The 26,480-nt window shown below is 38.2% G+C and overlaps 2 protein-coding genes across 2 annotated transcripts in view; one reads left to right on the top strand and one right to left on the bottom strand.

Moving 5' to 3' along the window:
- CFDP1 (craniofacial development protein 1) overlaps nucleotides 1–26,480 on the top strand; it is a 161,818-nt gene that overhangs the window by 85,491 nt on the left and 49,847 nt on the right. The gene's annotated exons all lie outside the window — the stretch shown is intronic.
- Nucleotides 22,253–22,613, bottom strand: LOC141554272 (ATP synthase F(1) complex subunit epsilon, mitochondrial-like). The gene has a single exon (XM_074286014.1). It carries the CDS (start codon nucleotides 22,585–22,587, stop codon nucleotides 22,432–22,434), a length of 156 nt encoding a protein of 51 aa, XP_074142115.1. The 5' UTR covers nucleotides 22,588–22,613; the 3' UTR covers nucleotides 22,253–22,431.

Genomic DNA, 26,480 nt, shown 5'->3' with positions numbered 1-26,480 from the left:
TAGTTGGAATAGTTGGACTACTTCATAAGTCAATGCATTAGTATCTATATTCCCACCTCCTCTCTAGTATTTGTCATTTCTCCTTTCTGTCATTTTAGTCAATCTGATGGATGTATGGTGGTATCTCAAGAGTTGTTCTAATTTGCATATCTAATTATTAATGATCTAGGAACTTTTTTTCATATGATGTGATAGCTTTGATTGAACTGCCTGTTCAGAAAAATAAAAAATAAATAAAAACTGCCTATTCATATCCCATTACCATTTATCTGTTGGGGAATGGCTGTTCTTATAAATTTAGTTCAGTTCATCATATTCATGTCTCTTCCTCTTTCCTCCTTTCTCCTTACTGCCACTTTGGATTCTACACTCTGACCCTGTGTTCTGATGAGGAATTGTTTTACCTTATCATGTCCAGAACCACTCCTCTTTGAATTTCCTGGCCATCTTTTCACCGTGCTACCTTCAGTCTGGTCTTCATCCTCTTCTCTCTCTCTCTCTCTCCCTCTCCTTCTCTCTCTCTCTCTCTCTCTCTCTCTCTCTCTCTCTCTCTCTCTCTCTCTCTCTCTCTCTCTCTCTCTTCTCTCTTCTCTCTTCTCTCTTCTCTTTCTCCCTCTCTCCCTCTCTCCCTCTCTCCCTCTCTCCCTCTCTCCCTCTCTCCCTCTCTCCCTCTCTCCCTCTCTCCCTCTCTCCTGCCTGACAGGTCAGTTTTGGTCTTGTTTTGCTGGGAAACTACCACGTGCTAGCAGTTCTTTACCATTCCTTGTTCATAGTCTCCTTTCTCCTCAACAGTCATTGATGTGTTTTCTTCTCCTAGTAGAATGTAAGGGTAGAGATGGGTCTCTTATATGTCTGCAACTGTGCTTGAAAAAAAATAGCAAACTTAAAGTATCATTGCCCTTCTCTATGTTTTTACAAAAGTACTCACTAAAGAGAACAAAGGCAACCAAAGGCAAACTCAGGGCTAATTTAGTAGGTTTGACTTGCTTCAAAAACCGAGAAAGTAAGAATCACAAGGACTACCCACTTCAACACTTTATACCTTTCACAGTTTTGCTAGCAAAAACGTATATAGACATTTGCCATCTTCAAGCTGGCAGTGTGAATTATTCTTTGTTAATCAGCATCACCTAAAATCAGCATCACCTTTTTCTTGTTGCATATTGAAGAGAAGATGACTCTCTCTGCATTCCTTTATCTGAAACATTTACTTTAAAATGGATTTTTTAAAACAATGAGTCAGTAACCATTTATTAAACATCTATTATATGATAAGCACAGGGGACACAAAGTAAAACAAAAACAGTTCCTGCTCTTAAGGAGTTCACAATCTAGTGAGGAATGTAATTGAAAATTGCTTTTCATTCAGATTTTTGGCCCTCAAGAAGGAGATAACTTTTACCAGATAGTAAAAATTGGTTATTTTTTTTTCTCAAATGTAAATTTGCTTAATAATTTCTTTTCTCTATCTTAAATAATTATCAGTTGCTTGGAATAAAGTTATCCTACATCAAAGTCTACACACCTGATCATCTCTCCTCAATAGTGACAGCTAAATTTTTAGTTGTTCAGTATAATGTAAGATGGTAAAGTGGATGGAGCACTGAGCCGGGACAGAAAAGACCTGAGTTCAACTATGGCCTCAAGCACAAGCTGTGTGACTCTGGGCAAATCAGTTAACCATTTTTGCCTTAGTTTCCTCATCTGTAAAGTGAGCTGGAGAAGGAAATAGCAAACCACTCAGTATCTGCCAAGAAAACTCAATTGAGATCACACACAAAGAGTTTGGACACCACTGAAAGGACTGAACTGCAACAAAAATATAATGTGCTTCAACTTGACCAAAGACCTCCTATATTCTTTTATGATGGCTTATAGGTAATTTCAACCAATCCATTTTTTTAAAAATTGTGCTTGTTATATGAAAGATACCATGCTAGCTTTGGAAATATAAGGACACAAGCAAAATTCCCTGCCCCGCATAAAGGTGCTTCCATTCTTCTGAGGGTGAGAAGTTGGGGAGAAGAAAACTGGTACATAAATAAGAAAAGACACAGTTTATACAAAATACTCAAAAAATTATTTCAAGAGGGAGAAAAGTTTGTCTCAGCTGTAGAGTGCTATAATGCCATTTTTAGAGACAGTTTACTTGTGCTCCATTTCTTTACCCAGAGTATATAAGTAGGGGATTAATTAGGAAGCTATTTCATTAACAGGCAAGAGGTGAAGAGGGCCTGAATTCATGTCAAATCACTATCAAATCAAGTCACTGGGCCTATATGGACAACATCCAAGGGTATCCAAGGGTGACCAAAAAAAAAAAATCTGATTATTGATGCAGGCGTAGCCCCCTTTAAGATTCCTTGTCTGATCTCCAACTTCCTTTGGGGCTGACCTTTGATTTATAAGATCTGGTCAAAACCACCCTTTTATATTACAAGGGGAGAGATCCTATCTGAGCCAGTTTGGGCTTGTACCCAGCCCCTACCAGATCTGAGCTGGCTTGGGTTTTCTCATCCCCCCACTATCTGCTTAGGCTTCCTCAAAACAGTTTCTTTCTTATCTGAAAAGTACACCAAGAATTTGGCACTGCCCTAGGCTCCTTGAAGCAAATAAAAGAGCCAAAGTGGAATCCTCCCTTGGCGGAGAGTTGAAAGATGCCAGCAACCATGCTTTGCATCACAGATTCTCTGTCCGCCGCTTGTGGTGTATTTCTTCCTCTAATACCTTTACTGACCAGACTTTAACCTTACAAACACTGCAATAAACTCTTTTTATCAATCTAGGTTTTCGGGCCTATAAATTCATTTATAGGGGACTCTCGCCGCCACTAGACCTCATTTAACTTTGTATCCTTGCGCTGAATCCAAAGGGGTTGCAGGGGAGCTCCATTTGACTCCCTGTACCCGAACCTTCCACTACACCTCAATTAATCCTAATTTTATTGAGGTACAGACCTCATCATTAGGTATATACCTCATCAATTATTATAATATAAGAAATCATAAATGAAAACTGCCAGATTTATTAAGTCTGGAACCTGGATGCAAAAAGGAAATAACCAAGAATTCATATTTCAGTTCCTGAAAGAAACCTCAAAATAAAAATTCCCACTGTCATAGTCAAAACCTAGAGCTTTCTTGTCAAAGGGGGAAAAAGGTATTTCAAAGGATCCAAAAAAGAAAGAGCTCAAATACTAAAGAACTATAGTCAGAATCACATAAGATTTGGCGCAATTGCTACTGTAAAGGAGAAGAAAATTGGAACATGTAATGTTCTATTGCCTCCAGATACTGCTGATCGCTCTCTGGAAGGAGATCTGCTGTCCCAACTCAATCTCCTGGCCACACTCTTCTTTCTGTAGAGAACCGTCCCAACTCTGACCTAGAGTAGACTCTTCTTCCTCTCCAAAAGTATGGAATTGCTGGACTTGCGAATCTACCGAACGTCTTCTCCTTGACCCAATCCAGAACTGACTTTCCAGACTCTAACTTCTTCTTTTATTCTCCCAGAGAATGGGTGTGGAATAACTCAGGGGCTTGTGGGAGAAATACTTAAACCAATGAACTTGCTCCTCTTAAACATGTAAGCTCCTCCCCAGAAGTTCAAAGGGGTAAAACTCCCCTTAAAGGTCGAAACTAGAGAATTGTTAAGTACCGACTTAGCACTTAGTAAGAACCTAATATCTCATTATCTCATTAGCACTTAGTAAGAATCTAACAGGAACATGATATTCCTAAAGACTTATAACAAAGAAACGTATCCTGCATTTCTGAGTATAATTTTATTGGGGGGAAAATGGGGCCTTTAATGGAATAGAGAACTTTAAAGCATTTTTTCCTTCTCTCCCTTACTTCCCCTCTTTCCAAGACTGCAAACAATCTGATATAGGTTAAATCTGTGCAATCCTTTTAAATATATTTTCCATATTTGTCATGTTGTACCAAAACCAAACCAAAAGGGTAATTGCAGAGAAAGGAAAAAAACAAAACAAACAAAAAAAAAAACAAAATAGAGACAAACAGAAAAAGGTGAAAATACTATGTTTCTATCCACATTCAGTCTCCATAGGTCTCTCTGGATGCAATTGGCATTTTCTATCTCCTGCATTCTTGCTGAAAACATTCTTGCTGGAGTAAAATGCAAAATAAGAGTAAACAAGATAAAAATACATTTGAGTAATTGGAATGAGTTAAATGCTAATTATGTGCTTACATTCTAATGAGAGGAGAAGAAACAAGTGACTCTTCAAAATTTTAATGTCTTCAATAATTACAAAGGGAATTAAGTATGAGAAACAGGGCCTAGAAACAGGCCTAAGTTATGAGAAATCTAAAACATGATTTCAGCGGGAAAGAATAAGAGAGGGAGGAAATGAAGAAGGAATTGTAAATAAATAGTTTTCATAATTGGGGTATTTTAAATAAGTATATAAACATGGAGGGGAAAGAAATGGATTACATAAATCTCATTCTTATCTAAACTGGACAAAGGATATTTAGACATGTGTATTTGTATACATGTAGATATAATTTGTTATGGTAATATATTAAGTTTAAAGAGGGTGAAAATAGTCACAAGCAAAACAGACTTTAGTTTTACAGGATTAAAAGAAAAACAAAGTATATGAATCAGTGATAGGGTTTAGTCTGGGGACAGAAAGAATGTACAAGTGAATGGATTCAATTACAGATCACTATCATTTATTATATTCTTTCACTATTTTACTTTAATATGTGAAAATGTTGTAGAGAGACAAAGAGAGGAAAGAAGGAATATATATAAGGAATGACCAATTAACATTTAATTGTGGATGTTAATGGAAGAATTCACTCATGAAATGGAAAAGAGTAATAAAATTTATTTAAAAAGCAGAGCCTAATAATATGTTTATAAAAAGCGCTTAAAACAAAGATTCACACACACACACACACACACACAATGTTAAAATGAGAGGCTGGAGCACATTTTATTCTAGTTTAGGTAACTTAAAGCATCATTGCAATTCCTCAGAAATTGGAATTACATAGTTTTGTAACTATAAGAAATATAGTAAGATCCAAGTCCTTTGTTTTATAAATAAAGAGGTTAAGATACTGGTTTGAAGTCATACTGAGAATTCTTGTCAAAGCCTAGAGTGGAATTCAGAGGGTCTGACTCTGTCTAGTTTTCCATTAGCAAATATTATGCAGAAGATCCCTTTATGTAAGTATAGCACCAGGTAACTGTGACTTGCTCTCACCTCTTCCATTTTTCACTCTCAGGTAGAGTGAGACTTAATGAAATAGGTAGATAGTATAGTGAAGAGAATGTTAGAAGGTGTCAGGAAGATCTGAATTCAAATTTTACTTAGTCTTAGGTGCTTATTTCACCTTCTAATCTCAGTTTCTTTATGAGTAAAATAGGGATAATAGTGAACACCTGCCTTATAGGGTTGTTGTCAGAGTCAAAGGAGATAACAAAGGTAAAACACTTTGTAAACCTTGAAGTACTATAAAAATGTTAGCTATTGTTATTAACATTTTGAATGTCATTATAAAGAAATTACCCTATTGTTCTCAGATGATGAAATTGAAACTATTTCCACTCACATGAAAGAGTGTTCCAAATCACTACTGATCAGAGAAATGCAAATTAAGACAACTCTGAGATACCACTACACACCTGTCAGATTGGCTAAAATGACAGGAACAAATAATGATGAATGTTGGAGGGGATGTGGGAAAACTGGGATACTGATACATTGTTGGTGGAGTTGTGAAAGAATCCAGCCATTCTGGAGAGCAATTTGGAACTATGCCCAAAAAGTTGTCAAACTGTGCATACCCTTTGACCCAGCATTGCTGTTATTGGAATTATATCCCAAAGAAATACTAAAGAGCGGAAAGGGACCTGTATGTGCCAAAATGTTTGTGGCAGCTCTTTTTGTTGTGTCTAGAAACTGGAAGTTGAATGGATGTCCATCAATTGGAGAATGGTTGGGTAAATTGTGGTATATGAAGGTTATGGAATATTATTGCTCTGTAAGAAATGACCAGCAGGAGGAATACAGAGAGGCTTGGAGAGACTTAAATCAACTGTTGCTGAGTGAAATGAGCAGAACCAGAAGATCACTATACACTTCAACAACAATACTGTATGAAGAGGTATTCTGATGGAAGTGGAAATCTTCAACATAAAGAAGATCCAACTCACTTCCAGCTGATCGATGATGGACAGAAATAACTATACCCAGAGAAGGAACACTGGGAAGCGAATGTAAATTGTTAGCACTACTGTCTATCTACCCAGGTTACTTATACCTTCGGAAGCTAATAATTAATGTGCAACAGGAAAATGGTATTTACACACATATATTGTATCTAGGTTATATTGTGGCACATGTAAAATGTATGGGATTACCTGCCATCGGGGGGAGGGAGTGGAGAGAGGGAGGGGATAATTTGGAAAAATGAATAAAAAAAAAAAGAAATTACCCTATTGTAAAGTCTAACTTTTAAAAACCTAGGAGAGCTTACTTTGAAAAGGCTTTTTTTTTTTTTTTTTTGGATGCTTTCTTAATTTATCAACTTGACTTCAGAAACTGAAGTTGTTTTTTCCCCTTAAAATTTAAATAATATTAAAATTTAAAAATATTTAGTGTTAGTTACATTATTTCTATAGGAGTTACATTATCAGCTCCGGTGCTCCTGTTTGATACTTTTGGATAATGTCTTTGGATAAGCTCCTAAGTCAGTTTTCTTTGAGAATCAGGGAACAGGTCAGACCTGTCCCAATATAAACAACAGATGAGAAGAAATGAGTTCTTCCTTATTTCATCTGCAGAGATCTCCATTTCTTAGAAACCTGTTAGCTCTAATTGTACACTTCATTGAAATCTTTAAAAAATGATTTTTTTGAATTTTAAGTACTTAAGACAATAGTTATTGATAATCCAAGTGCAGGGCTCGATTTCTCTGGCAATCTGCAAATAGACTGAGTATATGTATGTTATAGAGAAATCCCTCATAAACTAATCCTACTCTTGACTTCTGACAAAGGCCTATTTCATTTCAGTCTGTGTTTGATGGTACCAATAGCAATAGTAATGGCAAAAAAGAGGAGACTCCTCTTTTCCTTCTTGCTATTAGTCCAAGAAGCAGATTTAATTCCGCTTAATAGAGTGAGTAAAACTGAGGATAATAATTCTAGATCTCTGCCTCCTCTATTTGACTGGGGCTGGAATATTTGTCTTTTTTAGCCACTAAAGTAACACCATCTGTTTCCATATCCTGGTAGTCGAGTGAAATTCTGGTTGAGCTTCAGATAGTTTGATTTTTGAGCCAAACCAGCCAAACACTTACTGCTCTTTCTTCAGAGACACAGTCAGAAAGTTGATTTTTCGTGACTGAGCTCAAGTTCCCTTTCCCTTCTTCACCAGTTATGACTGAGATTCTGCCCTTTCCCTTTGCCACTAGTATTTAAAGAGGAAAATAGGATACCTGGAGCTACATATGTTAGGATGTATGCTTAGAAGTGATGTTTGAAATTCAGCACCAATGAGATTTAGGAGAGCACATCAAATGTCGGGGTTTGATTGTACGATGAATTCATAATGGCCATTCTCTTTGGCAAATTGTAGGTTTATTCATGAGAAGAGGTTACAGACAAAATGAAGGGATACAACAGATACTAGGGATGGTAAATTTGAAATAGATTTGGGAGAGCATATAGTTTAACAATGGAAAGGACAAGTTCTATAGTGAAACTCATGATTAAGCAGGAGAAAGGGAATATACCATGAGTTGGGAGTATGCCATTAAGTGGTAATGAATATTTTAGGAATGAAAGATTCCTAAAGTTTGCATTCATTTGTTCAACAACCATTTAAGCTACTATGTGCCAGACACTGTGCTAGGTGATAGCAGATTAAAGACAAATGAAGCTCTCTCTTATCAAATAGAGCTTTTATCTCCTGAGGAAATTTTGAAAAACTGAACAGCTGAGGTAGCTTTCTTTATTGAAATAGGTAGAAAACTAGACTCTTAAGACTGGAAGGGAAGGAAATGAGTCCCAGGTTTTGTATATGGTTCTCTATGGATAATTTTAGCAATAATTCATATTCGAGAAGAAAACCAAGAAGACTTATACTTGGCATGGTTTAAGAGAGATTACATTAATTCATCAAGACAATTTGAAACTAATTGTATTTGGACTTCCTCTTGGACCTTGGGTAATTAAGCAATATGGGGCACTTTTGTGAATGCATAATCATTACTAAGATATGATGACTATATTGACAATTTCTAGTCAAGTTGCGGGCTGGAAAATGGTGGCTTCTTCAGTTCTTCCATTGACAAAAGAATTAGTTCCTAAGGGATGTAGGTGAAAGGGGACATGAACAAGATGGGGCAGCTCTTCCTTTAGGCCTGATTTTCCCCTTATTTGCTGAGGGAGGGTAGTAGTCACTCTTGTAGTGTAGAAACTCTGAGAAATGAGATTATTGGAAAGTGGCCCACATGTGGTTTTTCTCATCTGTTAAGACTTTTCTTAATGAAAGCCATTGTGAACTCATCAGATGAAATATGGAAGCTTTCATCATTTAGGCCATCTTCTATCATGAAATAAAGCAAAGGTCTTTTGTGATGTTGGTTTGTAATCAGCTTCTGGAACATGGTGAAAAGGAGCACACTGTACATCATTACTATGTACTACATGGGGAACAAGAGGAGGCTTTTTGTGTAACTGAGTCTACTGTATAGCAGGATGCTTACACTGAGTTTTTATGAGTGAATTTATGGGGGTGGTTTGTTTCCTTCTCCTTAGCATGAATGAAAAGTAATTAATTTCAACAAAGGAGCATGAACATCAAATTTGCAATTAAAAATAGTTTCTCTAATCCAGTGCATGGGGGGAGGAAGGGGAGAAGAGTAGACAATTTCAAAAATGACAAACTAAAATGCCTGAATATGAGTCAACTGGCAAATATTTTAATGTAACTTAAGGTTGTACTCTACTTACATTTGTCTCCCATTAAATGTCTGTAGTAATTTTTAATAAACTACAACATTTAATTAGAGACAGCTTTCAGCTTGCTACAGTTTTGCAATTTGTCAAATTAAATGCAACATTTCCTCTACCTTCCATTGCCAGAAGTCTAACCCAGGTTTACATTCATAAACTTGTGCCCCAGGCAGCAAAAAAGCAGTAAAACCAAGAAAGCCCAAAGTGCAATGCAGCTTCAGCACAAACTTAGCATAGTGTGGTTGGATATTACCAGCTCTGGAGCCATCATCAGTTCTTCTTCTTCTTTTTAAAAAAAAAAATTAGCTTTTTGCTTTCAAAATACATGCAAAGAGTTTTCAGCATTCATCTTTGCAAAACCTTGTGTTCCAAATTTTTTCTTCCTTTCCCTAATCCCCTTCCCTAGACAACAAGTGATCCAATATACATTAATTTTTCTGTACATATTTCCACACTTCTCAGGCTACACAAGAAAAATAAGATCCAAAAATTTTAAATTAAATTAAGATTAAAATAAGATCTAAATTTAAGATTAAATAAAATAAGATCTAAAATTAAGATTAAAATAGGATATAAAATATTTTTAAAAATTAAAAAGAAAACAAAAAGCAAGCAAACAACAACAACAAAGGTGAAAATGCTATGTTGTGATCCACACCCAGTCCCCAAATTCCTCTCTCTGGGTGCAGATGGCTCTCTCCATCACAAGTTTATTAAGTTTATTGGAATTGGCCTGAATCACTTCGTTTTTTGAAAAGAATCACATCCATTGGAGTTGACCATCACATAATCTTGTTGTGGCCGTGTACAATGATCTCCTGGTTCTGTTCATTTCACTCAGCATCACTTCATGGGGGTCTTTCCAGACTTCCTGAAATCATCCTCCTTCTCATTTCTTATAAAACAATAATATTCTATAACATGCATAAATTAACTTATTCAGCCATTCCCCAACTGATGGGCATCCATTCAGTTTCCAATTTCTGGTCCCTACAAAAAGGGCTGCTACAAACATTTTTGCACATGTGGGTCCTTTTCCCTTTATTATGATCTCTTTGGAATTACAGACCCAGTAGAGATACTGATAGATCAAAGCATCACCAGCTCTCCTAACACTCGAAGACAAATGCTAAAAAGTACGCCAACACAAGACACTCGAAGGTCACTTCACAGACCAGTCCTCTTGGTGAGGGATGAACTTTGGACTTCCTTGTACCTCCTGGGGTCCTGGAATGCTAAAAGGCAGCTGCTAAAGAAGATGAGCCTGGGACAGCTATATGTAGCCAGGCCAGGGAGGAGTTTACCTTCAATGTGGGGATTGGTGGCTGGTGAAAAGCATGTCATCTGGTAGCTTTCTCTCTTAATTAATTATCCTTGTTTTTAAAATGTCTCTTCATTTATTCCTCCTGCTAGCAGTATAGAGGCTTTCAGTGCCCTCTAAATTTGGGTACAAATGGGCCAAAACCTGCATGTCTCACCCTCATTAGGAAAGAATTAAGCATTTCTGTAGCCTTATTCTGGGCCAGACCCTGAGCCAGGGGCTTTACATGTAAGATCTCATTTGACCCACACAACAATCCATAAAGAAGATGCTGGTATTATCCCAGTTGGAAAGCTGAGAGGGTGGAGGCAGAAGGGCTCACCCAGCCAGTAAGGGTGGGAGGCTGGACTTAAATGCAGGTGTTCCTGAGTCCAGGCAGCCTAGTGGTGTAGTGGATAGCACCAGGTCTGGAGTCAGAAAGACTTGTCTTCCCAAGTCTGACCTCAGTCACTCTCTAGCTGTGTGACCCTGGATAAGTCATTTAACTCTGTGTGCCTTAGTTTCCTCATCTGTCAAATGAGCTGGAAAAGGAAATAGCATATAACTCCTGTTGTGACCCAAATGAGGTCGGACACAACTGAAATGAGTGAGCAACAGCTTCTTTACTAGAGGCCCAGCTCTGTCCAGGACACCTCCTCAATGCCTTGTGCATGGAAGTACTTCTACTCTGATTGCCTTAAAAACATTCTTCACTTGCTATTTATGCCCCTTATACAATAATCTTTTTTTTTTTTTTTAATTAGTCCATGTTTTAAAAGTATATACTTAGGTCAAAGAATATGAACAGTTTTCAGATGAAGAAATTGAAACCATTTCTAGGCCAATGAATAGGTGCTCTAAATCACTATTGATCAGAAAAATGCAAATTAAGACAACTGAGGTACCACTACACACTTCTCAAATTGGCTAAGATGACAGGAAAAGATAATGATGAATGTTGGAGGGGATGTGGGAAAACAGGACACTGATACATTGTTGATGGAACTGTGAATGAATCCAACCATTCTGGAAAACAATTTGGAACTACGCCTAAAGGGCTATAAAATTGTGCATATCCAGTGTCTATTAGACTTGTATCCTAATCATAAAAAAGGGGAAAGAGACCCACATATGTAAAAAAATGTTTGTGGTGGCTAGAAACTGGAAACTGAATGGATGCCCATCAATTGGAGAATGACTGAATAAATTATGGCATATGAATGGAATATTAGTGTTCTGTAAGAAATGATCAGCAGGATGATTTTAGAGAGGCCTGAGTGAAATGAGCAGAAGGAAGAAATCATTGTACATGGCAACAGCAATATTATATGATGATCAGTTCTAATGAATGTGTCTCTTTCCAACAGTGAGATGATTGAGGCCAGTTCCAATGGTCTTGTGATGAAGAGAGCCTTCTACATACAGAGAGAGTATTGTGGGAACTGAATGTGAATCACAACATAGTATTTTCATTCTTTTTGTTGTTTGCTTGCCTTTTTTTTTTTTTTTTTCATTTTTTTCCCTTTTTGATCTGATTTTTCTTGTGCAGCAAAATAGTTGTATAAATATGTATATAGATATTGAATTTAGCATATATTTTAACCACATTTAACATAATGGATTACATGCCATCTAAGGGAGGGGGTAGGGAGAAAAGATAGGGAAATTGGAACACAAAGTTTTGCAAAGATCAATTTTGAAAAATTAATCCATGCATATATTTTGGAAATAAAAAGCTTTAATTAAAAAATATATATATATTTAGAAGTGTGTTAGGTTCTTACTAAGTGCTAAGTTGGTACTTAACAATTCTCTGGTTCTGGCCTTTACTGGGACCTCCTGGGGAGGAGCTTGCATGCTTAGGAGGAGCAAGTTCATTGGTTGAAGTAATTTTTCCCAGAAGCTCTTGCATTATCCCACCCCCATTCTCTGGGAGGATAAAAGAGGGCGGCACTCAAGAGATTGAGAGCCTTGTCTGGACCAGACTTGAGGCGGCTCTCTGGAGGAAGGAAGAGTCTCTGCTGTAGGTCAGAGTTGAGGCGGCTCTCTGGAGGGAGAAGTCTCTCCTCTAGACCAGAGAGCAATTGGCAGTCTCTGGAGACAACAGCACGTTACAGAAGTGACTTTTACCAAGGGAATTTTGGCATATTAATATTTCCCTGCCCCAGTTTTTCTCATTTCTACTTCACCTACCCTTAACCTTTCCAGATATTGTTCATCATATATATTTTAAGATGGTGGCCTCCCAGAGCTGTAGGCTGAAACAGTTAATTTACAGCAGTGTAAACCTCACAACATAAGCGATGTATCCCATCAACCCATCAGAGTCCCAAACAACCCATTTTCCTGCCCTTGATATTCAATTTGTTCTCAGAAGTATTATGTAATCCAGAATATGTTTGCACCAAGGCTGAAGTTCTCACGGTAGACTTAATTCTGAGCACTGCCCTTGAACGCTTAAATCCCTGATCAGTGTTACTCAATTTACCCTTGGAGGATGTTGTTTTTCTCATTCCAGCTCTGGCTTCTTGGGTGGAGTTCTGGAAGCATTCAATAGCTTCTGAGCAAGAAGGCTCTTGATTGTTCCCTCATGCAGCCCCAAGGCTGTGGCTGAGCATGTGATGAGGTGACATGGCAGCTAAGCTTCCTGTGGAGATCAAGTCCCACATGGCTTATAATAAAGATCAGTCCCTTCCCAGCTTTTTCCTTGCAACTTATTTTTCTTTTAAGTTAATTTCATCTCCCATACATTTCCAGTTTCCAAAGACTTTGAGACTTCCTCATCAGTCACGGAAGGGAAATCCACCTCTCTGCTTAGCACATTTAGGACATTCACTCTAAGCCATAGTGTTTCTTTCTCTATGGGAATTATTGTTGACAACAAAAGATTGCTGCTTTTTTTGAGTCTCTTTCTGTCTTTCCTTCTCACGAGGTATAATGTTGTTATTCATGTCCAACTCTTGTTGACCCCATTTAGAGTATCCTTGGCAGAAATAGATACCTGACTGGTTTGTCATTTCCTTCTCTAAATCATTGAGGCAGATAGGGCGAAGTGCCTTGCCCAGGATCACATAGCTGGGAAGTGTCTGAGGCCAGATTTGAACCTAGGAAGATGAGTCTTCTTGACTTCGAGTCCAGTATTCCATCCACTTCTTTCACTAACTGCCCACAAACATAATCTACCACAGAAAACCTGAGCACATTGTCTAGTTCCTTGATCTTGAATTGAACCACTCTTATATAGATATTTTTCTGGTTAACAACCTTTATCTCAATGACTTTGTTTTTTCAAAGCATTTAATAGAGTTGACTTCTAATTCCAATGGAAAAGATATCTGTAGGCCCCTGAAGACTGATTTCAGGCTGCACAGTGAGCTCCTCAGTAGCTTTACCAGTGATATGCCTTTCAGGGAGCACATCTCCTTCCACTGCAGTGGTGACAGCAGAGCACTATTTCTGTATGGGTTCTAGGTAATGACAACTTGTTGTGTCTGGGACACTGTTCATAACACAATTATACCAAATAAGAGTTTTAAAATTGAGCACCCTGCTTTAAAAGTTCTTTGGTGGGATCAGTGTTCTTGTCAAGATTCTTACTCTACCCTGACAAAACATGAACCTTCAAAAAAAGCAGAAAATTACACAACAGAACATAGAATATTTGTATGTTATCCAGTCTATCATAATAGGCAATCAGTTCATTTTATTCATTCATTTTTCTATGCGTCCATCTTAGGAACTCATCCCTCTTGAATAATGTGAAGGAAAAGATTAAAGCTCATCACTTTCAGGAAACTAACCATCTCTTTTTCATTTAGCACAGGCAGCCTTTGACAGTTTTTATCCTGCTAGTTAACATAGATTCCCCAAATCAGTTTATGTTTGAAGGGTATGAGTTTGATGGGATTTTAAAAACTGAGTTGGGCTAATCCTAAAGTTACAAATTCCCAAGATTTTCTGTTGTGCTTTGCTGCCCTGTGTTCCTTAAAGGACTGTGGGAATCATCCCAGCTGGCATGCCCTTTCCATTCATTCATTTTAAAAATCCCTTTCATCTTGGAACAATTCCATTAGCATTTGTTCCTCTTCTTCATGATATGGAGCAGCTTTTTTTGCTGGAGAAAATTGAGTCAGCACATCACAGTCTGAAGGAATCATAGTCACACTGTTCCCAGAGCACTTCAAGGCTGTTCAGAAATGAAATTCCAAACAAAGGATCTGCCCTTAGACAAAAGAATAAAATGATTGCTTAAGAAAAGAGAGAGGAAGAATTTCTAGGGCTGCTGGCACTTTAAAACTCAATAACCAGCTACTAAGACAGCTATAGTATAATGGAAAGCAATTGAGATAGTGGTAGTGGTAGTAATTTTTTTTTCTTTTTTGGAAAAGCAATATAATGGAATCTATAAAGATAAACCTTTATTTTCCCCATTGTTTCCAAAGGCTAGACTGGTGGCTGTGGCTGAAATCCATTTTTATTTTTATGTAGATTAGTAATGAAAAGCTGATAGCCAGGGAGCATGGCTTCTGGCTGGCTGGTCCCTCTGGTAAGGAGTTGAGAATGCTTTATCAGGGATGTTTTACTAATTCTCCTGGGAAGGGCAGAAGGGACATATTATTCTCTTCATGATTGAAGTATCTTGCCTAAACTCACAATCCAAACACAGTGGCAAGATTTGAAATAAAACCCAGATTTCCTGATTGTTGATGGCAGCTAAGTGATGTGATAGCTAAAAGTTCTGGCCTCAGACACTAGAAGCATGGTCCTGGGCAAATCATTTAACCCTGTTTGCCTCAGTTTTCTCATTTGTAAAATGAGCTGGAGAAAGAAATGATTAACTATTTCAGTATCTTTGCCAAGAAAACTCCAACTGGGGTTACAAATAGTTGGACCCGACTGAAACAACTCAACAACAGCAATGAGATTCCCTGGTGCTTGATCTAGTGACCTGATTTGAGAAGATTTAACTTATCCATCCTCCACCTTTCCCTTCCCACTCTCAGGTTCTTTCTCCATGAATCCCTTTGCAACTATAAAATTTTCCACTAAAAGAACTAGATGAAAACTGTTCCTGCTGATAATGTATTTGTCTTCAGTAACCCATAATAGAAAAAGAAAGAAGCCAGGAGATAGGAGGTGACAGAACTGAAGAAAGCAGCTCATTATCCTCAGCAGACCCTGACAGCCTTGCCTACCCTTAATGAGTCAGCAGGTAAAGATGACAGCCCTGTTTTGCTGGTTTGTTTGGAATAAACATGCTGAGACAAGACATAGTTTTGTGTTCACCATCTTCTGTTCTTGTGGTACTTTTCCCCTGCTAAACCTACTAATGAAAATGAGAATATGAGCAGAAATTTGAGAGGCCTACAAGAGTAAGGGTAAAGGATGTTTGGGAGAAAGAACGTGTTATATTTATTCAGCATTTAGGGCTTAAAAAGCACTTTTCTTATAGAATCCCTGTGAGGTTTTTTTTTTTAAAGGGGTATTATACCCATTTTATTAATGAGGAACAGCAAATTAGTGGGGTAAGGAGTGAGTCAGTCTTAGAAACAGCCCAGAGCTCTCCATTAATACTATCACGCTTTTACAGTCAGTTACAGTTTGCCTGAAAAGACAAAGAATGAAATGAGGAAGAAAAGCTTGATAAAAGTAGATTAGGATTCAATTATTTTTCAAATCTAACATTTTACAGTACTGTTGGTAGAATGAGGAATTTGTCTGATTTTTTTAAAAGCAATTTATTATTGTATAAAAATAACAATTATAACTATAAATGCAGATAACTTTAAATGGAATTCAGATAAAATATAATGGACAATGTTGGTACCAATTTATTATAATTAAAGTATGTGCCTTTTTGGCAGCATATTAAAAAGCAGAGACATCATCTTGCCAACAAATGCCCTTATACAAGATAGGGTTTCTGTAATAGCCTGGTATGGCTGTGATCTTAGAATGATCTTGTGACTCTAAGGAATGCTTGAAAGATACAGAATCAACATGAACTGTGGTGCTAGAGAAGATTTTTGAGAGTCCCTTGGACAGCAAAAAGATCAAATCAATGAATATATGTATATATATGTATATGTATATGTACATGTATATGTATATATTTGATTCTATTTACTGGAAGATCAAATACTGAAGCTGAAGCATAAATACATTGCCCTAAATAGTGAGAAGATGAACTCATTGGAAAAGTCCCTGCTATTGAGAACAATTGAAGGAGAAAGAATGGCAGAGGAGTGTCATGGAAACAATGAACATGAATTTGGACTCCAAGAGGTAGAGAAGGATACAAGGACCTGACATGCTATGGTTCATGGGGCCATGAAGAGTTGAACATGACTCAGTAACTGAAAAATGACATATGCTTTTTTAAAAAAATCAAAGAGTAATGTGTGTAAGTACCCACATTTCTGTGAAAACCATGGACATCTAGAAATTAGAGTGAATAGAGCACTAGACCAGGAATCAGGAGGATATGAGTTCAAATCCAGTCTTAGACATTCACTAGCTATATGACCTTGGACTAGTTACTTTACCCTTTTGCCTCAGTTTCCTCATATATAAAGTGAGCTGGAGGAGGATATGTTCTCCTGATCCAACCATTCTGGAGAGCAATTTGAAACTGTATTCAAAGGGCTGGCAAACTGTGCATACACTTTGATCCAACATTACCACTGCTAGGTCTCTATTTAAAAGAGATTGATAAAAAGAGGAAAGGACCTAGTTGTACCCACTTTTGTAGTGACTTTTTGTGATGGCAAAAAATTGGAAATTGAGGGGAACTCCCTCAATTGGGGAATGACTGAACAAATTGTGGTATATCATTGTGCTGGAATACTATGGTACTATTAGAAATGAGGATAGGATGCTTTCAGAAAAATCTGGAAAGACTTGTATGAACTGATACAGAGTGAAACGAGCAGGACCAGAACATTGTACATATTAACAGCAGTATTGCAAAATGATCAGCTGTGAATGACTTAGTCCTTCTTAGCAATACAGTGATCCGAGACAGTTCCATAGTGCTCACTTTGAAAAATGTGCTCTACCTCCAGAGAAAACTGATAGAGCCTGAATGCTGATGGAAACGTACTATTCCCACCCTATCCCACCCCCATGGGCTTTTTTTTTTTTTTTTTAGTCTTTCAGAACATGACTATAATAGAAATATGTTTTGCATGATTATACATGTAAAGCCTGCATCAAATTACTTACTTTCCCGGTGGGCATAGGAGGAATTTGGAACTGAAAAAATTTTTAAATAATTGCTAATGTTTGTTTTTTACATGTAATTGGGAAAAATAAAATATTATTAAAAGAAAAAAAAGATAGCAAGAAGATGAGTCTTCCTGTCTCCAAGCCAGGCACTCCATCCATCATGCCACCTAGCTGCCCACAGTAAATAAAAGCTAATAAGAATATTAGGTAAGAAATATTAGGTTTTAAAAATTAGATAATAAAGGTAATAAAAAATCCTAGCAGGTAAGAGGTGAGGGATGGGAATATTAGGAATGGCTTCATGAGGAGGTAGATCTTGAGCTGAGCTTTGAAAGAAAAACTAGGACCTTCTTAGTAGCAAAGACAGAGTTAGAAGAGGAAATATCCGGGGTGGGGGGCAGCAAAAAGGCCAGTTGGGCTGAACTAGAGCCTCCATGAAGGATAGAGGTATAATAACCTATATAATACATTGTGAAGGTCTTGTTTGTATATGCTGGACAGAGGGGTTTGTATTTGATCCTAGAGGCAGGAGGGATCTACTGGATCTTCATCATCAGCTTCTCCTCTTGGCAGCTCTGTGAAGGATGGAGGCAGAGAGGCCAAGGAGAAGGCTGTGGCTGTGGTCCAGGAGTAAGGCCTGAGCTGATGTGGGATCACTGTATTTTGTGACTTGAACCAGGTCATGAAGCTGTTTAGATGTAGAGAAAGGGGCCAAAGCTCACTGTTTCCCCTCTGGTCCTCTTGGCAATAGCAGTGAGCTAGTAAGAGAGAGGCTCTGACAAAGAGCAGTAAGCCCCAAAAGAAAGGGAGAGAAAGCTGCATGGGTCCCATCACCTTCTCTCCACTCTCACCCTGGAGCGGAGGCAGGTGTTGCACTGCAGGGTTGGGTAGGGGAGGTAGGGAAGGTGTTTGATAAGCCAGAGGAGCTTCCCTGGAGTTGGTGGTACCAAGTACCACAGGAATTCTGGGCAAAACTCATTCTCTATTAAGAGAGCACCATACCAGAGTCAGGAAAAGCTGAGTTTAAATCCAGCCTCAGACTTTACTAGCAAACTACTTGGTGCACATCTGTCTTAGTTCTTTCATCTGCAAAGTAAGTGTTCTAGTCACACCTGCTTCCCAGAGTTGTGAGGATCCAGAAAATAATCATACAGATCTTAGCCAGTGCCTGGCTTATAGTAGGTTCTATTCTAAATATTATCGTTGTTGTTTTTAAAAACTATGGAATGTCTTTGCAGGCTCTCCTGCCCCTCTCCCTGACAGTCTCTCTTCTTACAATCCAGTGTAAACCATGTTTGTGGGAGAAACCACCAACTTTTGGCTAAAAAACTTTTTAAAAAGTTTTCCGTCATTTTCCTCCTCAAAGTTATTAGACATTACAAAACAAAGTGCCACTGGGCATTTGTTGTAAAAGAAGTGATTATTAATAGCTTGGCATCCCACCTTGGATGATGCAGGAATTAAGAGTAGCAGCAAGGGAGCAGCTAGGTGGTGCAGTGGATAGATCACCAGACTTGAATTCAGGAGGACCAGAGTTCAAATCTGGTCTCAGACACTTAACACTTCTTAGCTGTGTGACCCTGGGCAAGTCATTTAACCCCAGCCTCAGGGGCGGAAAAAAAAGAGTAGCATCAAGCAGCTAAGGTGAATTTCTAGCTGTTGAGAAGTAAGGTATAACAAGAAGATACTTTATAGCTACTAGCAGTCACATAGAAACTCACTTAAAATTCAGTGCCTTTTTGTAAAACCCAGTGAGGTACAAACACGTTGTATCATTAAATTATAATTAGCTAGAAGCAAGAAGGCTTAAGGAAGTCCTGCCACTGGACCCAGGCCCCCTGTGCTTCCCCTAGTCTGCCTTTCGGCCAAACTAAACACCAGCCTGAAAAAGGAATAGTCATCAGGAAAATATTTTCTTTCCTCCCTAAATCAGGAAACAGCCTCACAGTGGAGTCTCCTGCTCCACTCTGGGTGCTCAGATGGGCAGGAAGCATCTAGACATTGCCAACTAGGGTTTTCCTGCTGATAAATGAATCCCATGACCAGGGTTACTGTCTTAGTTAATGAGTTAATGAAGAATCTGGGCCTTGCGGTAACCCGATCCCGAAAAACTTTGCAAAGAAGAAACCACATTCCTCCAACTTCAGCATTAACTCTTTCCCACTCAGAAGCTAATAATGGGCTCAGATGGAGCTTTTGAATGGAAACGTAACAGTGGCTTTGCCAGAAGGACTCATAACGCTTGCCGTGAACACCGAGTTGGCTCAGAAGAGAAAAAGAAAGAACTCTCACTCATCAAAAGAACATCATTTGCCATTCCTATTGAACCTTGTCAAAACATATGTCTTGAATTTATAACTTGCCTTTGATCCTGGAGCAGTGACATTTCATTTAGGGCACTCACTTCATCTAATACACTGAAAGGAAGCCTCCCCAAGGAAGCTGAGGAGTTGTGTTCTTTGTGTTTCCACTTCAGATTTGCATAACTATCTCGTTAGGATATTAAAATGGCAGACTTTGTTTAAACTGTGTAAGATTATACGCAAACCCATTTGTAAAAGAAAGTGCATCCTTTTTTTAGCTTTGTGAGGAAAGAAGCAGCCTACCGGATGGATTTTATGATGCTGTCTGTAGATATTCAGAAAGAATAAATTTCTTTTCCTGTTATGGGCCAGAACTCTGAAACAAGGATTCTTACAAAGTGTTAAGTCTGTAGAATCGATGAGACAGTGGTTAGCTAGTTTAGCATGGTGATTAATAGTTCTCTAGTTCAGTATTATTGATTTAACCTTACAACAAATAATGGTTTCCTAGTGATAGAATGTTTGGTTTATACTCGGTGTATTGCATATAAAATGGGAGCCTCAGCCAGGTTCATTCAGGAAAGACAAGCGGATTGGAGGCTGAAGCACAAGCCCTTGGACTCAGATTCATTCATCCCAGCTCACACCCTGTGTAGCAGGCCTTTCCTCCTGCATTTTCTCCAATGAGACCAAATCTCGTCTGAAGGCCACGAGAAAATTAGCTGAACACCAGGCAAAGGAGACAAGACTTGGAAAGAGATAATAAAAGATTTGGACTTTAACCCCTGGCTACTCATGTGGTGACTATTCTACTGAAATGAAGGCTGCCCCCAAGACCTCCAGAAAACCAAACAAGAACATTGCATTTTCCCTAATCAGCTCTCTCTCAGATAGAATAAATTCTGATGATGACTTCAAGTGACTTGTATTCACCAGATCTGAAGGAGATCTCAGGTCCTCTAGCCTAGCTCCCTTCTTCAAGGTCATACCAAGAGTAGATGGAAGAAATGGGGCTGAAATTCAGGTCTTCTGACTCTTTCCACTGCTATCGTTACCTCAGCTCAAGAGTAATTTCTTAGTCTTGCATGTCCAGAAACATAATTTCTCCAATTCACCCAAATTAATCAGACCATGCTGAATTGATTCATGCTAGTTCATATTCTTTAGAAATGAGAATGCCTGCCAGCTTATTCATTTATAGTTGTTAGTGAAATAACCAGGAGACATTATCAGCCCCTCCTATCCTTTTGCCTGCTACCTCAAACATGGTGAAACAAAACAGAAGGATGGAACTAGATTGAGTAACTCTATCAATGATGACACTTCATCTCTGCTAACCTTTCCTATACCAGTTGCATTTTCACTCATATATTTTCAACTCACAGGTTGTGGTAGAAAAGTCATAACATTTCTTTTTTCCCATTGTCAATTCAAGACTTGCCTTCTAACCCTATTATTTGGCTGCCCCTTTTCTTTAAGGTTTACATAATTCAAATTTATCTCCCATTCCACATCCCATCAGGCATATCTATCATCTCTTTCCTTCCTCATTGAGTTCACTATCTGGGTCACAGTCTTTCTCTCCTCCCCAGTTCCTGTCTTCATGTTAGTCGATCTCAGTGTACAGCTCAATACTTCTTTAAATATCCTAACTTCTCATTTTCTTAGTCTACTCATTTCCCATGATCTAGTATTCCACTCCATGTCAGTTATCCACAAGGGTGGTCCTGCATTTTCACTGTTATTACTCAATTTCATGTTAATGATCTCTAAAATGTTTTTGTGTGATCATAACCTTTTATCATTCCATCTTTCTGTCTGCTTTACAATCATAAAACTTGTTCTTCATCTTTACTGTGACCTCCAAGCCCCTTCTCCCCTCAATTCTTTCCACTTTACTAGCTGTACTGTCTCTCCTCTCTCTGTATCTCAATCACTTTGGGCATCACTTCATGTCTACACTATTCTCTACCAGGGGTCAGCCTCTGTTCTATTGCCTCGGAGCCCTATTCTGCACCCTCTGGATTTTCTCCTCTTACCACAGCCTTTTTTTCACTCTACTCCTCATTCCTTCCTCCACTATCTTTCATCCTTCACGTGAAGAAATGACTTCTCCTTGCCAAGACAAGCCTCTCTGATTGTGTCTTTGTTCCATCTCATTCCATCTTCAAAAGATCGTTCCTTCGATCATCTCCACTCTGATCTTCAATTTCTCTCTATCTACTGACTACTTCCCTCATGTCTACAAACACAACTGAATGTTCCTTTATCCTCAAAAAAACTTCTTGATCCTTCAGTTCTTGATAATTGTCGACTTATTTCTCTTCCTCCTCTCAGCAAACCTTGAAAAGGGCATTTATATTTGCTACTTCTTCTTCCCTCACTTGTTTGTGATAATACTTGTTCTAACAAACACAGGTTTTTGTTTTTTGGTTTTTGGTTTTTTTATATTGAATCAGGGCTTAGTTTATTAGCATGCCAATCTATAGACAGGTATTTTCCTCTTAGTAACAAAATATGAAGTGAGACAGTTTCCAATCTGCCAACATGTATAAGTGAAAAGCTTCACCTCAAAAATGTAACATTAGTCAGGTTACATTACTCCTTTTTAAATTTCACTATTTTGACACTGCTGCCAGAAGGTTTTTCAGCATTTGCTCTGAATTCAGTCTTCAGCGCATCTCTTACTGCTTTTGCACATATCTGGGAATATCGAATATAGCTGAGTCCAGCCTGTCTCCAATAGGCCACCATGGCTATGAGAAGGCGAGCAACGGAGGAACAAATACAGGTTTAAGATATGTATTGTACAAGAGGAAAATTAATGTCCTGGTGTGTGCAAATAAGTTGGCCATCATTGACACCCAAAATGCCAGACAGTATAAACAATGTTGCCACATGAGGAGGATTACATTTTATTGGGACCAAATGTTCATCCTTATTGATTGATTGTCAGAAGAAGATACTCCCTAAACAATTTGAAATACAAAATCAGGGAATCTCAGTAATGTCCAAGGAAAATACTTATTTCTTACCTTGGAATCCCCATGGCGTTTCATATCAAGACTATTTAGCTCTGTATTCTGGCTTGCAAAATCATTATTGGAAGGAAACTGCTCTCTAAAATCCTTATTGATTTCTTAAGTGCCAAATCCAGTGTCCTTTACTGACATCCTGTCTGACACACACTTGAACATCTCTTAGTTACTTATTCTTCTAAGCTTTCTGCATAATTACTCTCTTGATTTTCTTCCTATCTGACCACTTCTTAGTCTCCTTTGCAATACAGATCACACCCACTAACTATGGATGTCCTCCAATTCTCTTTTCTGGGCCTCTTCCTTTCTCTCACTCTCACTTTTTTAAAACTCTCACTTCATTTCTGTCATCCTTTCTTTATCCAAGCCAGTTAGTCATTCCATTTACGTGTGTTCTCCCTCATTAGATTGTAACCTCCTTGAGGACAGGAATTGTCTTTTGCCTTTCTTTGTCTCCAGTGCTTAGTCCAGTTACCAAGCACATAGGAAATGCTTAGTAAATTGCTTGTTGATTGGCCCTGTTAGATCCCTATTCAGTATACCCCGTGGTTCTCAGTTGCCTCCAAATATCAAATATCAAATATAAAATTTTCTATTTAGTATATGCAAAGTCCTTCATGACCTTGCCCCATTCTATCCCATGCCAAAGCAAGGAAAAGGACTTTTAGCACCTAGGAGTTATGAATTGCTCACTTGCCATATGTATTCTCTAAATTTGATCCCACTTTGCCCTGGCCTGTGGTGGAGATTACACCACTGACTTTTAGGGGAGTATTTTATAGCAATTGTTATTACTCTATCATTTTAGCAAATAACTCCTATCCAAAAACTAAATTATACTTGGCTGACTAATTAATATTCAACTGATAGAGATGGCCTTAAACAAACCAGTGGGGTCTCCTCTTTCTTCCCCCATCAGGGCTTCTCAGGATCCTCCAGAGCCTAGATGATAAACAATAGCCGTGTTCCATGCACTCAATCATCTCTACAAATAATAGGCCCAGGATAAATGAAGTGACCTTTGTATATGTGGAGAATAGATTTGAGTGAAGAAATTCTCCATCCAGGATTTTCATTAGTGGATACCTTCATTTTAGTGATCACTAAAGGAAAGTAGACAAATGATTTTTTTTTTCTATTTTAAACTTCAAATTGTATAAAGTCTGTTTTCCAATGTGTTTCCTGTTAAGTCAATCCAATTATTTTGAGATAATCTTACTTATTTAAATGTGTATAATCAATATCTGTTATGTTACTATACCCTTACAAATATTGATACCAATATGAGGTCTTTTTCTTTACATACTTCTAAATACTGATGCCTAGAAGAAATGATCACAATTTTTATTTTGTTTTAACAGACTTAAGACTGTTTGAGACATAAGTCTGTATATAAGGATTATAAACCCATAAGGTTTGCCTGCTAGATTAGATTGCACTAGGTAATAAACTTTAACTGCTTAATATTTTGTGTAGGGGGAATTTTTTTCATGTTTTCTTTAAATTAATCTTCTTATCCTAGTGAGGGACAAGTTACCTCCATTTGATTTGTCTTTGTGATAGTAAGAAAAAGGGGAAATTTGGTGTGTATTTTGTTATAAGGAATCAGAGAAAATTTCACGGATCTCTAGGACTACCTATTGTATAGGGACGATAGGGAAAATGTTGATGTTCTATATAGAAAAGGATATCTAGAAATTTTGTCAAGATTCCATTTGGCTTGATTTAATTACTACTAGTGCCTTCCTTCTGAGATTACCTTCCATCTGCCCTGTGCCTTTCTTATATTGTTTGCACATTGTCTCCCCATTAAAATGTGAGCTTAAAGGTGAGAACCATGTTTTTCCCTTTCTCTGTGTCTCCAAAATTTAGAAAGTTCCTGATACATTTTTGTCGTCGTCATTTCTGTCACGTTCAACGCCTTGTGACCCCATTTGGGCTTTTCTTGGTAAAGATACTTGAGAGGTTGGCCTTTTCCCTCTCTAGCTCATTTGACAGATGAGGAAACTGAGGCAAATAAAGTTAATTGACTTGCCCAGGGCCACACAGCCAATGTCTGAGGCCATATTTGAAATCAGGAAGAAGAATCTTCCTGATTCCAAGCCTGGTGCTCTATTCACCGTATCCCTTAGCTATCTACCTATTACAAAGTAAGTGTTTAGTAAATGCTTGATTATTTGTGGACTAAGAGTTTGTGTTCTCACCTGAGAGAATGACTGCAATCAATCATAGGTCCCAAATCTCTATAGGAAGAATCCCACGTGCTCTGGGATTTCCAGAGGGACTAAATTTTGCTTCTGAAATAAACTTGATTTTCTTTTCTTTTAGTCAGTAATTCTTCTGTCTTTGAGTCCAGATATGAAGCCTTTTTTAGTTGTGAAGAGAGAGAATGAAACCCCCTAATCCCTCAGACCCAGAGTGAAATTTGTGGTAGCCTTTGGCAGCAGCATCTGCATCTGGAGGCCACCAGACTTGAGGGGCCCCTCTGGAAGGGCCTCAGGAGCTCTCAGCCTTCTCTCCACCACATGGCTCCCCTAAGCATTAGCCCTCATCCCCACAGAGACTAGGTGAAGGAGCTTGGTTGGGGCCTTGGCCATTTTGCAGCCTCCCACTGGGAAACTTCTTATTCCATTCTCAGACCTGTTACTTTTTGTTTTGTTTTGTTTTGTTGTTTTGTTTTGTTACTCCAGACTTTCTTTTGTTTTATAGAGTTAATTCTGAGAGTAGTCTACTTTGCATTTTTTTTCTTATTCTTATTTTGTGAGTTTAAAGAGAATAGTAAAAAATTAGAGCAAAGACTTCTCATTATTTGTGTGTTGTTCTGCCATTTGAGTGGCCTGTCCTCTCTCCCTCTCTTTAAATTAATCTTCTTATCCTAGTGAGGGACAAGTTACCTCCATTTGATTTGTCTTTGTGATAGTAAGAAAAAGGGGAAATTTGGTGTGTATTTTGTTATAAGGAATCAGAGAAAATTTCACGGATCTCTAGGACTACCTATCGTATAGGGAAAATGTTGATGTTCTATATAGAAAAGGATATCTAGAAATTTATCTCTTTATTTTTAACCTGAATCTCTGCAGCCCAACTAGGGCCTAGGATAGGCCATGCTACTGCTCCCAATCTAATCTGTTCCCTAGAGTAACCTGGTCCTCCTGTCCTTTTCCTGGGCCCCAGATGTGTTCTGGAAAGGGCCAGCCTGGGGCAGTGCCTGGGCAGAATGGCCCACCTGCCACTCTTTCAACACCCTCTGCTCCCTCCCTTCCTTACCTGGACCAATTTAAAGGAGTCCAGGAAGAAGACCCAGAATAGTTGTGTCTGGTGGGCAGAGTTATTTTCCCTTTTAAATTGGAATAAAGTGGTCAAATGGGGCCTCTTACCCTGGAGCTTCTAACCAGGCTTTCAGTTTTAATAAAGGCTGACTGTGACCCACTGAGCCATGACTGAAGATGGAAGGAAGTAAGGATCCGCCTGAGGTTGTGTCTCTACCCACTCATTTTAAAAAATAATGAAATTCAAAAATTCCTTCATCCTTCTCCTGGTAAACTAGCATTTGTTTCTTCAAGTGTTTATTAATCTGCTTGTGGGAGGAAAGCAGGAACAAATGGACTC

Source organism: Sminthopsis crassicaudata, chromosome 2, assembly GCF_048593235.1.
Source record: "Sminthopsis crassicaudata isolate SCR6 chromosome 2, ASM4859323v1, whole genome shotgun sequence".
Taxonomy (NCBI): Eukaryota; Metazoa; Chordata; class Mammalia; order Dasyuromorphia; family Dasyuridae; genus Sminthopsis; species Sminthopsis crassicaudata.
This window is presented reverse-complemented; position numbering and strand designations above follow the sequence as displayed.